Source organism: Triticum dicoccoides, chromosome 3A, assembly GCF_002162155.2.
Source record: "Triticum dicoccoides isolate Atlit2015 ecotype Zavitan chromosome 3A, WEW_v2.0, whole genome shotgun sequence".
NCBI lineage: Eukaryota > Viridiplantae > Streptophyta > Magnoliopsida > Poales > Poaceae > Triticum > Triticum dicoccoides.
Genome location: NC_041384.1, coordinates 651,611,243 through 651,626,523, shown reverse-complemented (window position 1 = coordinate 651,626,523; position 15,281 = coordinate 651,611,243). Strand labels below are relative to the sequence as shown.

At 43.7% G+C, this 15,281-nt stretch overlaps 4 protein-coding genes across 4 annotated transcripts in view; 3 read left to right on the top strand and 1 right to left on the bottom strand.

Moving 5' to 3' along the window:
- The first annotated feature begins 5,603 nt into the window (after positions 1-5,603).
- LOC119269953 (probable magnesium transporter NIPA4) lies at positions 5,604-9,469 on the top strand. Its single transcript, XM_037551901.1, has 9 exons — positions 5,604-6,125; positions 6,777-6,833; positions 6,923-7,013; positions 7,124-7,284; positions 7,369-7,496; positions 7,599-7,736; positions 8,040-8,132; positions 8,836-8,941; positions 9,020-9,469. The coding sequence occupies exons 1-9, from the start codon at positions 5,933-5,935 to the stop codon at positions 9,145-9,147; spliced, it is 1,095 nt and encodes a 364-aa protein (XP_037407798.1). The 5' UTR covers positions 5,604-5,932; the 3' UTR covers positions 9,148-9,469.
- Positions 9,470-9,583: 114 nt separating this feature from the next.
- Positions 9,584-10,498, top strand: LOC119269954 (protein DMP7-like). The gene has a single exon (XM_037551902.1). The coding sequence runs from the start codon at positions 9,699-9,701 to the stop codon at positions 10,365-10,367; it is 669 nt and encodes a 222-aa protein (XP_037407799.1). The 5' UTR covers positions 9,584-9,698; the 3' UTR covers positions 10,368-10,498.
- Positions 10,471-11,632, bottom strand: LOC119269955 (NAD(P)H-quinone oxidoreductase subunit N, chloroplastic-like). The gene is made up of 4 exons (XM_037551903.1): positions 11,193-11,632; positions 10,968-11,084; positions 10,796-10,881; positions 10,471-10,716 (listed from the first exon to the last, which is right to left on the bottom strand). Exons 1-4 carry the CDS (start codon positions 11,544-11,546, stop codon positions 10,647-10,649), a joined length of 627 nt encoding a protein of 208 aa, XP_037407800.1. The 5' UTR covers positions 11,547-11,632; the 3' UTR covers positions 10,471-10,646.
- A 3,067-nt stretch (positions 11,633-14,699) lies between these two features.
- The window catches only part of LOC119269952 (momilactone A synthase-like), a 3,063-nt gene continuing 2,481 nt past the window's right edge, over positions 14,700-15,281 (top strand). Inside the window, exons 1-2 of the mRNA XM_037551900.1 lie at positions 14,700-14,779; positions 15,120-15,191. Of these exons, the coding sequence (XP_037407797.1) occupies positions 15,139-15,191 (53 nt within the window). The 5' untranslated portion in view covers positions 14,700-14,779; positions 15,120-15,138. The remainder of the gene's footprint in view (positions 14,780-15,119; positions 15,192-15,281) is intronic.

Sequence of the window (15,281 nt, the reverse complement as noted above, 5' to 3'; positions counted from 1 at the left end):
TCTAGTTTCATAATATCCAACTTTCATGCATGTTTAAAATGTTAAACTTGTTGTTTGCATTAATTTGCTTAAATGCCATGCTGAAATGTTTTATTTCATAATTAAATAACCGTAGCTCCAAATTTAATAATCTTTATATGTAAATGGGGCATAAAAATGCATAGATTAACATGATGTACTTACTTTGCATGTTTAACAACTCTAAAAATATGTTTAGGGCAGAACAGTAGCTAATTTGAAATATGCATATGAGGATTTTCCGGAATTGTTGTTGTTGTTTCCGGCCTCATTTAAACTTGCTTAAATGTATAGTTTTCATATGCTTCACCCCTTGCCATGTTTAATAACATTTAATGTTGTTGGGTACATAAATGAGAGAGAACTAAGTAATTGTATGTGGTGTTTCGTTAATACGCAACTCGTTGCTTATTGAGCTCCACTTAATTTGTAGTATTGTTTGTGCACTTTGCCATGCCATGCCTCATTAAACCGGACATGCATCATACTTGGTTGTGCATCATGCCATGTTTATGTGATGGGTGTTTACTATGTTGCTTGCTTCTTTCCGGGTTGCTTCTCTTGTTAGCTTTGGTTTCATTTCGGGGTTGTGAGGATCCGTTCGACTATATCCGTTTGTCTACTTCATGGACTCGTTCTTCTTCCTTGCGGGATCTCATGCAAGATAACCATACCCTTGAAATTACTCCTATCTTTGCTTGCTAGTTGTTCGCTCTATCTCTACGTCGCGCTACCTACCACTTGTTATATCATGCCTCCCATGTTGCCATGTCAAGCCTCTAACCCACCTTCCTAGAAAACTGTTGTTTGGCTATGTTACCGTTTTTGCTCAGCCACTCTTATAGCGTTGCTAGTTGCAGGTGAAGCTGAAGTTTGTTCCATGTTGGAACATGGATATGCTGGGATATCACAATATCTATTATTGTTAATTAATGTATCTATATACTTGGTAAAGGGTCGAAGGCTCGGCCTTATGCCTAGTGTTTTGTTCCACTCTTGCCGCCCTAGTTTCCGTCATACCGGTGTTATGTTCCTTGATTTTGCATTCCTTACGCGGTTGGGTGTTATGGGAACCCCTTGACAGTTTGCTTTGAATAAAACTTCTCCAGCAAGGCCCAACCTTGGTTTTACCATTTGCCTCACCACCACCTATACTTTTCCCTTGGGAGTCACGCTCTCGAAGGTCATCTTTATTTTAACCCCCTAGGCCAGTGCTTCTCTAAGTGTTGGTCCGAACTAGAGTCCTTTGCAGCGCCACCTCGGGGAAACTTGAGGGCTGGTTTTAGTTGTACGGAGTGCTCATCCGGTGTTGCCCTGAGAACGAGATATGTGCAGTTCCTATCGGGATTGTCAGCACATCGGGCGGTCTTGCTGGTCTTGTTTTAGCATTGTCGAAATGTCTTGTAACCGGGATTCCGAGACTGATCGGGTCTTCCCGGGAGAAGGAATATCCTTCGTTGACCGTGAGAGCTTGTGATGGGCTAAGTTGGGACACCCCTGCAGGGTTTAAACTTTTGAAAGCCGTGCCCACGGTTATGTGGCATATGGGAATTTGTTAATATCCGGTTGTAGAGAACTTGACACTTGACTTAATTAAAATACATCGACCGTGTGTGTAGCCGTGATGGTCTCTTTTCGGCGGAGTCCGGGAAGTGAACACGGTCTTGTGTTATGCTTGAACGTAAGTAGTTTCAGGATCACTTCTTGATCACTTCTAGCTTCTCGACTGTTGCATTGCTTCTCTTCTCGCTCTTATTTGCGTATGTTAGCCAACATATATGCTTAGTGCTTGCTGCAGCTCCACCTCATTACCTTACCCTACCCATAAACTTAAATAGTCTTGATCTCGCGGGTGTGAGATTGCTGAGTCCCTGTGACTCATAGATACTTCCAAATAGTTGCAGGTGCCGATGATACCAGTGCAGGTGATGCAACCGAGCTCAAGTGGGAGCTCGATGAAGATCTTGATCATTGTTATGTGTCTTTTCCGGTTGATCAGTAGTGGAGCCCAGTTGGGACGATCGGGGATCTAGCATTTGGGATTGTCTTCCTTTATTTTTGGTTCCGTAGTCGGACCTTGATTGTACTCTGGATGATGTATGTTTAACTTGTATTTGTGTGAAGTGGTGATTGTAAGACAACTCTTTATCCCTTTCTTATTCAGTACATGGGATCGTGTGAAGATTACCCCTCTTGCAACAAAACTACCATATGGCTATGCCTCTAAGTCGTGCTTCGACACGTGGGAGATATAGCCGCATTGTGGATGTTACAGAGCGGTAGCATTGGTGGAGGTGGGATCAACGAAAGGATTGACGTAAGAGGGGAGACGGAACATTATGTTTCTTTTAGGTAGTAGAGATTATACTACTTAAAAAGAACGTAATGTTTTATTTCACTTTTCTTCCCACCACCCCCTCGTCCAACCTTCCATGTATATATTATATTTACGAGCAAAAGAGCCCGTGCGTTACAAGGGGAGAGAAAACATAACACACGGTCTTAACTCAACAACAATCACTCAAGACCACAATAGGTCCATCTCCTTTTATTTTTGCGAGGCATCATATTTGTGTTGCCGCTTATCCTCCTTCTCACCCTCGCCGACGATGGGCTCGATGTTCACACAAAACAACAAAAGACGTTTGTTGAATATGGTTAATCCTAATGCGTCTCTCTCTCCCTCTCTCTCCTCTCTCTCTCTCTCTCTCTCGCTCGCTCGCTCGCTCGCCCGTGCGTTGCAACGGGAGAGAAAACATAACACACACTCTTAACTCAACAACCATCACTCAAGACCACAATAGGTCCACACAAAACAACAAAAAACGTGTGTTGAATATGGTTAATCCTAAGGCGTCTCTCTCTCCCTCTCTCTTCCCTCTCCCTCTCTCTCTCTCCCTCCCTTTCTCTCTCTCTCGCTCACTTTCTCTCACTCCCGCGATCAGAAATCTGTTGTTTTCCCCTGCGACATTTTTCAGAGGTATGCATGTGTAGTTATCGATATTTTCTTTTCCGTATATGGTTATAGTCAGGTGTTTATTTGCAATCCGGATCGCCACCCGTATGAAAAAAAACAAATCTTGCGCTATAAATTATAAGTTTGCTTCCATAACAATATTTTACAAATATTTAACCGGTAAAATTAACATCATATTTAAATTCCACACATTTTTCTAATAAAATTTCATATATTATATGTTAAAATCGAAGTTACGGTTTAAAAGATACAGATAATTTAGAAAATCCTTTGGTTTGACTCAAATATATTCCAAAATAATATTTAAAAATACTTAACAGGTAAAAATAATCTCATATTCATGTTCTACATATTTTTCTAATCAAATTTCATATATAACATGTTGAAATCGGAGTTACGGTTTAAAAGATATGGATGATTTTAAAAAGCATTTGTTTGACTTAAATATGATCCGCGGATGAATTACCTAAAACATCAGGGTTTTTTCGAAAAATATAAAATAACGGTTCGGGTGTGACTTAAATCCGGACGGCGGGTTGATTTCAAGAAAAGGTAGGGACTTTTGTGTAAAATACGAAAATAATGATTCGTTTTAACTTAAAACAGGACTGCGGGTTGAATTCTCTGAAATAGAGGGACTTTTTAAAAAAATGCCATGACGGACGAAAGAAACTCAATTTGCTTTATTATGAGGTAAAGATTATTTATTTTTATTAGTACTTAAAAAGAACGTAAGGTTCCCATTTCACTTTTCTTCCCACCACCCCTTCGTCCAACTTCCATATATATGATAATCAATCACCTTAATTTCCTTATCTTTTGAACCAATTTCACTTACTTTACTTACCAAACTTCTAATCAAAATATAAGGTAATTCACTATTATTTGATGAGCAATTACTTACACAATCGCATTATTATTGACAGATAAATCACAAGCTAACGTACCAGAATATTTATACCCCGTTGCAACGCATGGGCATTGTTCTAGTTCATTGAAAAGGAACCCAAAACCCAAGTACCACATGAGTTCACAACGCATGGGCCAGCTGTAACCGGAAAGAAGGAAACATCGAGCAGAGCCTTTTGGACTCTAACAAGAAAAGAACATCACAACACTCCAAGGCCACTCTGCTAACTCATAGCCAATGGCGAGGACATAGTACTGGAATCAAGTGTGGAGATCGGGCCCGGTATCTCGCCAGCAATGGTCGCCAGTGCAGCTCGAATTCCAGTCTTGGTTTCTGGGACTGGACTAAAGCTTGGTTTTGTCGCCCACACTAGAGTCGTATCGTTTGCTCGATCATTTGTTGAAGCTATCCACCAAAGCCGCCAAATCTATATTTTTAAATTATAAATCAAAGTGCTCTACACCTTGCTTGGTTCGTGGGAATTAAAGACGAGAACTGCAAATTGAAGGACGACGAGATTAAAAGTACATTGATTGGTTAAAGGGATCGGGAGTTTAAATCGAAAGGGGGACAAGAGATTCAGAAGCCAACTTCCATCATTTTCTTCTCATGTGATCAGATTTTTATTCCGTATTACTCTCTCCGTTTTAAAATAGACTTTTATTCCGTATTACTTCCATGACTAAAGTTAGTATAAAATTGAGTCATCTATTTTGAAACAGAGGGAATAGTTTTCTTCGTATACCAAGAAAAGAAATGAGAGTAAAAATCTATTCTCCACGTCTAATCCCTCCATAAACTTCATTACACAAACTATCATTTCCTGCCAAAATATTATTACTAGGAAAGAAACTGCAAGTAACTCCGCCTATGTCTTCTAGGCATAGCCGGTCCCAAGCCCGGGTAAAGGAGGAGGGTTGTGATAGGCTTGGCGAGCCAACGTAAAAACTAGCCAGTCCCATAGGTATGAAACCGATTTGAGCGAGAGTAGTACTAGGATGGGTGACCTCCTTGGAAGTCCTTGTGAAAGAGTTTCATATCTAAGGGTTGTGATAGGCTTGGCGAGCCAACGTAAAAACTAGCCAGTCTTTTGGGTATGAAACCCATTTGGGCGAGAGTAGTACTAGGATGGGTGACCTCCTGGGAAGTCCTCGTGAAAGGGTTTTATATCTAGCCTACCCCAACTTGTTTGGGATCAAAGGCTTCGTAAGTAAGTAAGTAAGTAAAGAAACTGCAAGTATCATTGGTAAGCGCAAATCAACCTGTGGTTGAGATGGTTAGGTGGACAGTGGTATCCCCAACCCACCAGGGTTCAAATCCTGGTGCTTGCATTATTTTTGGATTTATTTCAGGATTTCCGGCGATGCACTTTTAGTGGGAGGAGACGTTCCCGTCGATGACAAGGTGCCTACGGTGACTTCGTAAATCTCAAGATGATGTGCCGGCTCAGTCGAGGTGCTCATAGGGGTAGGGTGTGCGTGTGTGCGTCCATAGGAGTGAGTGTATGCGCGTGTATATGAGTGCTTGTGTCTGTACTGATGCTAAAAAAAAGTAGCATTGGCAAGCAAATCTTTTTTTTTCTTTGAAATGCATTGGCAAGCAATTCTTTTTTTTTTTTTTGAAATTCATTGGCAAGCAAATCTTGGTCACAAGCCGATGCCGCTTGCCTCGATGCTAAGCAAGACCGGCTCGCCAACTAGGCACTAGCCAGTCCACACCCGAACATATCCGCGCGGCGTGGACTCGCGCAACCTTCCCCTTCACCCGTTACCTCCTCGCCGGCGTCGCCGTCGCCGTCGCCGTTGTCTGCGTCCGATCCGCTCTCCTCTCCCCCCACAGCCGAAAACACCGCGAATGCGGAGCGTCTGCGCGAGGCGGTCGTGACCTGGCCGGAGCGGTGAGCCGAACCCCCCGCGCCCGACGCCTCCCACCGCTCGCCGCATCGGGATCTCGCACGGCGCGATCTAGCGGCGGGGCACACGGGACGGAGGGAGGGTTTCTCGGGAATTCCTGCGCCCGCGGGAGGCATGGCGGCGGAAACGTCCACTTCGGCGGCCGCCGGCTCGGGCGGCGGCAGCTGGGTGGAGTCCTACACGGGGATGTCCACGGACAACATCAAGGGGCTGGTGCTCGCGCTCTCCTCCAGCGTCTTCATCGGCACCAGCTTCATCGTCAAGAAGAAGGGGCTCAGGAAGGCCGGCGCGTCCGGCGTCCGCGCAGGTGACCTAATTGCGCTGCTTACCATCGAGACATCATTGCCTTGCCTGTCGATCTCCTAAGTGTGTTATTTGTTTGCCCTGGTTGGTGCTCTGATCTGAGCTGACAGACGCTGGTGCCTGATTATGCTTAGATCCCCATTCCAGCTGAAATCCATGTTGGAACAGTGGACATGTAATGGGGTTAGGGATAGGGTGAGTGCGTCAGAGTTTAGGCTGATAATGTTGACGCCGATTTAGATGTTGGGAGTTCACATATGCTGGAGTTTGTAGCCAACGGTGCCGTAACAATGTCGGTATTGCTTTTATTCTGCATTGTGCTTTACACGGTTGCACTGTAGTCTGGTTCTCATCTCATTGTTCAGCCAATCGAGTACATTAATTTTTTTATGTACTAGTTCAATTTAGTGGAGAATGACCTTGCTAGTTAATTCTTCCAAATACGGTAAAAGTTAGCATTCTGTCATTTTGATTTTTGAGAGCTGTTCTTGGCTTCAAGTATGTGCAGAGCAATTACCAAAATTGGCCCGAGCAATGATTCCGAAGATTTTAGTTCTTAAGCTATTTAATTATGTTCAACTAGATGATTCTGTTTATAAGCCCAAAACAGTTTATTCTCGCTGACTGTTACCCACAAATTTGCTGTGTATGGCAGGGGTTGGTGGGTACTCTTATTTGTATGAACCATTATGGTGGGCAGGAATGATTACAAGTAAGTGCATCTCTCTGATACAAGTGGATCTTCATGTACTGCTTCTACTTAACAATGTGATCCTGACAGTATTCAGTGCTGTTTCCCAGTGATCGTTGGAGAAGTTGCTAACTTTGCAGCATATGCGTTTGCTCCTGCTATACTCGTCACTCCACTTGGTGCACTTAGCATCATCATTAGGTAAAAGCCAGAAGTCAGGTCCTTACTGATAAATCTTGAGATGTTCAGCTGCCGAGTGCTGACAATTGTGAAAGTCTGTGGTCATTCTAACTAACGTATTTCTCGCACAGCGCCGTTCTTGCAGACATTATGTTAAAGGAGAAGCTACATATATTTGGTATACTTGGATGTGTTCTTTGTGTCGTGGGTTCAACAACTATTGTGCTTCATGCCCCCCAGGAGCGTGAAATTGAGTCTGTCGCAGAAGTGTGGGATCTTGCTACAGAACCAGGTACTTTCCTTTCTTTCCCTGATTAGCAACCATGCTTTGCCTATTTGTCTTATAAAGTACCAATATTTTTGTGTTTTCTTGCAGCATTTTTATTTTATGCGACAATCGTGCTTGCTGCAACTTTTGTGCTCATATTCCGTTATATCCCACAGTATGGTCAGACACATATCATGGTTTATATTGGTGTTTGTTCACTTGTAGGATCTCTATCGGTATGTCTCCGTTCTACTTACGAATAAGTAGCTCAATGTTTATTCACGTGATACTATTGATTAATTATGCTCGAATTTTGATTATTTTTATTTACTTGACAGGTCATGAGCGTGAAAGCTCTTGGTATAGCCTTGAAACTGACCTTTTCTGGGATAAACCAGCTAATCTATCCACAGACATGGTTGTTCGCAATTATTGTTGTTGCATGTATATTAACACAGATGAACTATCTGAACAAGGTAACAATAATTTCTTTGCCGATGGTTCTTCCGTTGCTTAGTGATCGTACTTCAATATCTGCTAAATAACTTTAGTACTGAAAATTATTACTCCCTCTGTAACTTAATATAAGACATTTCCATGACATTGTCATGGACTCTAAAAACATCTTATAAAAAGTTGCAGAGGGAGTACATCTTTAATCTGCCATAATGGGCACTGGCATGCTATTGATATTAGTATCTGAGTACATGATTCTGCTTGTTACAAACTTATGCTTGGTGTTTTGTACATTATTCAACCTACTATGTTTGCTTTTGCAGGCTCTTGACACATTCAATACGGCAGTTGTTTCACCAATATACTATACTATGTTTACATCACTAACAATACTGGCTAGCGTCATAATGTTCAAGGTAACATATTTGGGCTTGTAGTTTTTTTTATGGTGCTCTAGATGGTGCTGCTTAGTCTACTTGTTTAATTGCAAGTTTAACATGAGATCAAGTAGTGCTTGCTTATACTAAGTATGCAGTGAATTTCTTTTAGAATTGCTACTTGCTGAAGTGCCTTTTAGCAGCTATCTTGTCTCAACAAAGTTGGACACAGTTATTGAATGAGATCTGAGTAAAGAGCAGCAATGTTACCCAAATATGTAATTGCCTACCAATTTTCCGTTTGAGAGAATTTTTGGGATTAGCATTTTTATTATCTGAAACTGAACTCATGGAACCAAGAGCTCACCTATCATGATCTATGCCATATTAGTGCTTTTATAAGTCTAGGACAATCCAATTATCGATTCTTTGTCATCTGGAAATGACTGCTTAACTTTGTAATTATCTTTTCAGTTGATTTGGCTATTGTCCATGGGGCTACACAACATTTGTAAAGTTCATTTAATCAATAATCCATCTTCTTGTTTCAAGCCTTTTAGTCAGCACTCGGTGCCATGGTCACTACTATGCCATCTTGAGTTCAGACGTCTAGTCTGTAAATTATCTAATGTATGTTTATAGTCAACAAATGTTTCTGTTAAACTTGATAAACCGTCGGTTTTATCGTAGAGTTAGTGACAATGCTCACAGATATTGTACTACTAATACTACTTGCTTGCAGGACTGGGATTGTCAAAATCCAACTCAAATTGTGACAGAGATGTGTGGTTTTGTGACAATCCTTTCCGGGACATTTCTTCTTCATAAGACTAAAGATATGGTTGATGGTATGGTTCCACTCCTCCCTTCTTCTGGTTTGCACATGGTAACTATATTTGGTAACTTCTAACTTTCTGGCATTATAGGTCTCCCACCGACTCTGCCTATCAGGATTCCGAAACATGGTGATGAAAACGGCTATGCGTCTGAAGGAATTCCTCTTAGATCCGCTGCTGAAGGCCTCCCTCTGAGGTCACCAAGGGCAGCAGAATAATTTTGACCAACTTGAGATGCTCAGTGATCCTTATGGCCATGGTTCGCATTCTTTCATTCTATCCAGTCTGTAGATTGTACTTTAGGGCTCTATAAACAGGAAAAGGCTCGTTCCCCCTTGTAGTTTTTGAGGAACCGGTAGAGTATCAGGGGATATATGTCTTATACATCAAAAGTTTTCCATGTATTTTTGTTTTTGAGGAACCGGTATGGTATAGTATTGGGGATGCATCTTGTACCGGCTATCATCTGTAACTGTTGTATTCTTTGAAAATAGGGAAAGAATCTGAAGAACTCAAAAAATCATTCCCTCTTTCACTTCAGTTGAATCTTCGCACTATTTTCTCATTGGTGGTGATGTTCTTTGCTTGTGTAATAGCAATGTTCCGTTTGCCTCGCTGCACTTGCGAAAGCAATCCTTTCTTCCATGTCCAAAGCCAGGCAGATTCTTTTCAGCGCTTGCTCATTTCAGCTCTCTCCTTTAACTAACCCCGTAACCTTCTCGTCTCATCAAACCCAACAATCTCAAACCCGCTTGCACACGCACCGGCAATGGCTGAGCAAGAAGGAGAAGAATACAAGGTGCTCATCGATCAGACCAGCAAAGACGCCGGTGAACCGCACCAAGACGCCGACGATGACGACGCTGACGACACCTCGAGCTTCATCCTGGTCATGAACCTCGTCCAGAGCGGCACGGCCCGGCTCAACGTGCTCCTCCCGACGGCCACCATCCTGACCTTCGCCATCTTCGCGCCGCTGGTCACCGACGACGGCAAGTGCGCGCGCGTCAACCGCGTGCTCACCGGCGCGTTCGTGCTGCTCTGCGCCGCCTCCTGCGTCTTCTTCACGCTCACCGACAGCTTCCGCTCCGCCACGGGCCGGCTCCGCTACGGCGTGGCCACCCCGACGGGTATCGCGACGTTCTGCGCCGGCGGGGGGAGCCGGAGGAAGGCGCCGAGGGAGCCGGAGAGGTACAGGCTGCGGTGGTCGGACCTGTTCCACACCGCGCTCTCCCTGGTGGCCTTCGTGACCTTCGCCGCCTCCCACCACGACATCGTCCGGTGCTACTACCCCGGCGCGCCCAGGAAGGTGGTGAACACCGTGCCCCTCGTCGTCGGCTTCGTCGTCAGCCTCCTGTTCGTCATGTTCCCTTCCAAGAGGAGGGGGATCGGCTACCCCTTCCTGCTCAGGACCGACCTCGTGTACCTGCGTCGCTGAACATTTTGGCCGTGCCGTGCCGTGCCGTGCTGTGCATGTGCAGTGGACCTGAATCCAGAAGCTGAGGCCTCTGACTGTATCGGAACGCGTGTGAGCTTGCATATATGATTTGATTTGTTGGATCTGTATATTTGAAAGGCTTTACACGATTGATGATTCTCTTGAGAAACTGAGCAAAATGTAGACTTATGTACATCCTTTCTCGTGCTCCTCAGTACAAAGCTGAAAACAGAGCGTAAGGCGAGAGATTGAACGAGGTAGCTGCCGGAGGGTGGCTCCTCATTCCTCGGCGTCCGGATCAGGCTCGAGGCCCGATATTTGCTTCAGCGGTTTCCAGATGAATTTTCTCCTGCATCAATCAAATCGGCTCGAAAGTTATTCACAGATTCTGGTAAATTCAGTGAGAGTTCAGGTGGAGATTGATGTACCAGTTGCCGCATTCCGCGATCACCCTGACTTTGGGGCGGAGGTCGGGGAGCATGGCCAGGAACTGCAGCTCGGCCTTGGACAGAACCTGCAGACGGAACGAACACGCGACAACGATGAGAAACAGCAGAGCCGATGAGCAACGTGTGAGAGTGGCGAGAGAATGGGGGAGACCTTGGCCTCGTAGACCCAGACGATGAGCCCTTTGGCGTCCGGGTGCAGCAGGCTGAGCCTGTAGTCCACCTCCGGCGGGAAGTACCACCTCGCCACCGGCTGCCTCCCGAGGCTAGGCTGCAGCAGCAAAGCAAGCAGCGCCCCCCAGTCAGCTAAGCTAAGCAGAGCAGACGACATTAATGGCGGCGAAAGGGAAATGCATCATCGTCGGCTCTGCTGACGGACCGGGCAGACGGGGTGGATCTTGGTGAGGGTGGACTCGGGGTCGCCGAGGCCGCGCGCGGAGAGGTCGAGGAAGTAGTAGCCCTGGTAGCGGAGGCGGTTGAGGTAGCGGCCCTCGTAGCCGCCCTCGTGCGGCGGGTAGATGGCCAGCGCCTTGTGCTCCTCCACGTCGTCCAGCCACCGCCCCAGGTCCGGCTTCACCAGGTCCCCGCCCACGAAGTCCATCAGCCCGCCGCCGCCCGCGCGCACCGACACCGTCGACGGCCGCCCCGCGCCGCGCCGCCCGATCAGGGACGTCGGCGCGTGGAGCGGCGGGGACACGGTGCGCGCCGCCGCGGCTGCCGCTCCCGACCACATGCTTGGTTCCGCTGCCGCCGCCGCTGCTGCCTGTGTGTCAGCGTGTGCGTGTGTGTGGGTTGAGTTGCCGCGGCAGCCTGTGGCGGGAAGGTAACCGCGAGGGGATAAGTCTTGGCACTGCTCGTTCGTTAGGCGATCCGTTTGGATTGGCCGCGGTGTTGTTGGGTTCCATCTTCCATGTTGGTCGTAGAAGAGTTCTCACCCCAAATCTTATTGCTGAAACTGATAACAGAGTACAGAAGTCTCGTAATCACTAGGTAGGGGTACACTTGCAAACGTTTTTTTTTCCTTTTGCAGGGTAAAAAGAATTTCTTTTTTGCCGGCGAAATGTCTCAGGTGACAGCAAGTGGCGCAAGGTATTTTTTTTCATGGATCCAAGGGGTGAGAGGTTAACACATATGATGAAAATAAAAATTAGAAATAGAAAAAATATGAAAACCCAAAGCAAGGCATTCAAAACCGGAGCATACAACACAGAAACTCAAATCTCAGAGAAAAAAACACGCTTCGAACGCTTGCTGCCTGGTTTCGGTCCTTTTATTTAGTTATCAGTTTTTAGAAAAATAATGTAAAAGGAGAATTGGATAATATAAAAATAATGTATTTGTGGGGAAAATGAGATATTTTTTCTCAACCGGCTTTAAGTAATGTTGTCAAAAAGGTTTGGAAAATGGTAGGTATTGTGTTGTGAAATAACAAACTGTCACATATGTAATAATAAATGTTCATATATATGAAATATAACTATTCATTACGTATTAAAAAATATTCATGTACGCAAAAAAATCATGTGCTAAGAAATGTTTACACACCTTTCAGAATTTTTTTGGATTAAAAAAATATATAGATGGAAAAAAATGTTCATCATATCTAAAAAGGTTCATGTATACAAACATTATATTCATGTGTACAATCGTTTTAAGTATTTAAAAAAAGTTTAGATATGTGAATTTTTATCATATTTGAAAGATGTTAATGTATGCAGAAAATTTATATTCATATATGTGGAAGTGTAGATCGAGGACTCCTCTTTCTTTCCCTTCAAATGCTTGGATGGATTTAACAAAGGGACATGTGGATAAAATTAAACTTTTGAGCTATGTAATAATGGAGTATGAGGGAGAAGAAGCTTGGATCGAATGAGGGTAAGAGATACCCCTTGTCGTTGGGATGTCGGTTGTACAACCTGTAGGTTCAATCCAAAGATTTTGGATGCAACCTCGAGGCTGCTTGGATTCCGGACGAGACTTCTGGTCGGCCTTCCATTGAGATCACAAGCTCAGGGAGCTATTGGACTCACCTAGAGGTTGGTTCAGATTCTAGGTCTCCAAGAGATTCAGCCCGGAACCTCCGGGCCACATAAAGAAAGCACATAGGTGTATATTTGAAGATTTTTTATCTCCGCTTTCTCAAGTCATTTTATGGAACTTGCGATGTTGATTAGGATTGAATATAGGCAATATAATTCCACCTCAAATTACTATGTGACCGCCCCCCCTCCCTCTATAGTATGACGTTTGTATGATTTAAGCATAAGAAAAAGCTGCATGAATTTAATATGATGTCTTCGTTCTCCCTTTTTTATAAGGGATCTTCATCTAAATTTTCTTTCAACCTTTAGGACCAACACTTGTTCATGTGCTTAACAAGCATAGATAGTCCTTTAATCATTTTCAATGTACACTAGAACCCTGAGATATCATTTTACTTACGAGTGCCAAGGATAATGCACACTCCAACAAACATATTCAGTGGGGGTTGAAAACTGTCAGAGAAACAAAACTCCACAATAATTACACGGGGATTATCACATAATGAATATTCATTGCTTCACTAGACAGGACTCCATAGTAATTACACAGGGATTATCATATAATGAATATTCATTGCTTCACTAGACATTGTTATAACACAACGGCAACCCATACCTTCTTGATAGGAGATCCCATTACTTAGGCAATGAGAAAACAATTTATAATTTTAGAAAGAGGGGACATTTTAATTTGTACCTATTGCTTGGAAGGTTGGCATTGCATTCTGTGAAAAGTTATTAGCATGTGAGAAGAGGTGTTTGTGAGGTCATAGTTCATAAATCTCGCTCTGTTGAGTACCAAGTCACTCGAACCTCGCTTACTCTTCTTCTCGATGTGCACCAAGGAGAGAAGAAGTGGTGTTGTGCGGCAAAAAAGGGTTATGGATAACCCATCTTTTGACCGCATTTTGCACTTCTATGTCGCCATCTAAACCGAACCACAACCACTGTTTGACTACATTTATAAAATATGTATAGGATAGGAGAATGAACTTGCACATCTTTTATGATGGTCCATAGCATGATTTGCATGTTGATAGAACAAGTATTTGCACCATAATCTCTATCTCTATCTCTTCTACTTAAAAAGACGTAAGGTTCCCATTTCACCTCTCTTTCGTCCAACCTTTCATATATACGTCCCAGTCTTTCCTTATCCACTTTGATTTTTCTCCCATCCATTCAATTGTCTCATGTTTATTATCTTACCAAAATAAACACATATTTTGTTGGCAAGTCATTAAATTCTTACCAAATAAGTGCTTAACAATAAAATGGCAGAGAAATCATGGCGATTGCATACAAAGATTTGGTAAGATTTTAGTGTATCAATATCTCTACTACTTAAAAAAACGAAGGTTCCCATTTCATCTCTCTTTCGTCTAACCTTCCATATATACGTCCCACTCTTTCCTTATCCTCTTGGTTTTTTCCTCCCATATTTGATTTTTCTCCCATCCATTCAATTGTCTCATGTTTATTATCTTATCAAAATAAACACATATTTTGTTGGCAAGTCATTAAATTCTTACCAAATAAGTGCTTAACAATAAAATGACAGATAAATCATGGCGATTGCATACAAAGATTTGGTAAGATTTTAGCGCATCAATATAATAATATACGTGGATTCTCAAAAACAATAATACAATAATAGACGTGCAGTCAGGGGCTAATCTACTGGAATGTTTATACTCCCGTTGCAACGCACGGGCAATTGTCTAGTGAAATTCTAAATGAAAATAGTGTCTCCATCTTTGAACGGTTGGTTGGTTGGTTGGTTGGTTGAGGGAAGGCCTTCATGGTTCTATATAAGAGCGTCTCGACACACCACCACCATCCCTCTCCCCCTCTCCCTCTCCATCTCTTTCTCTCCTCTCTCACTAGGACAAACTGCTCCGGCTCGTCGGCGACAGCTAAGGTATTTCTTCAGACATTTTCCCTATCGGCTACCTATCCTGAGGTGGTGCATGCCTTCTTACTGTTATGTGTAAGGTCGCATCCCTTGCTAGCTAGCTTCATCTTTCCTTGACTGAAAAACGCGCCCTCACAGAAATCTCTGTGATTCTTCCTACCAAAGTTCACAGGTGCTCTTGAACAGGTCGATTATGATCTCTCCTGTAAATCGTAGGGTGCATACTGCATGCATATAGTAGTTTTTTGTTTGTTTCCCCTGCTGAAGTATGCGTGTTTTGTTTTTGTGATGCAAACAACGATCGGCTGTATCACTTATGGTAGTTGTTTCTTGTCCTCTTTTGTAGTGGGAAGATCGCCGAGGAGATGGCCGATGATGCAGGGCGGGGCTCGTCGGCGGCAGCGGCGAAGAAGGGGAGGTAAGCCATTAATTAGTAAGAAGAGCTCTTGCCTGGCCAGGTGTTGTAGTTAGTTAATTAGTAAGATGGACAAGAGATGTTCTCCAGGGT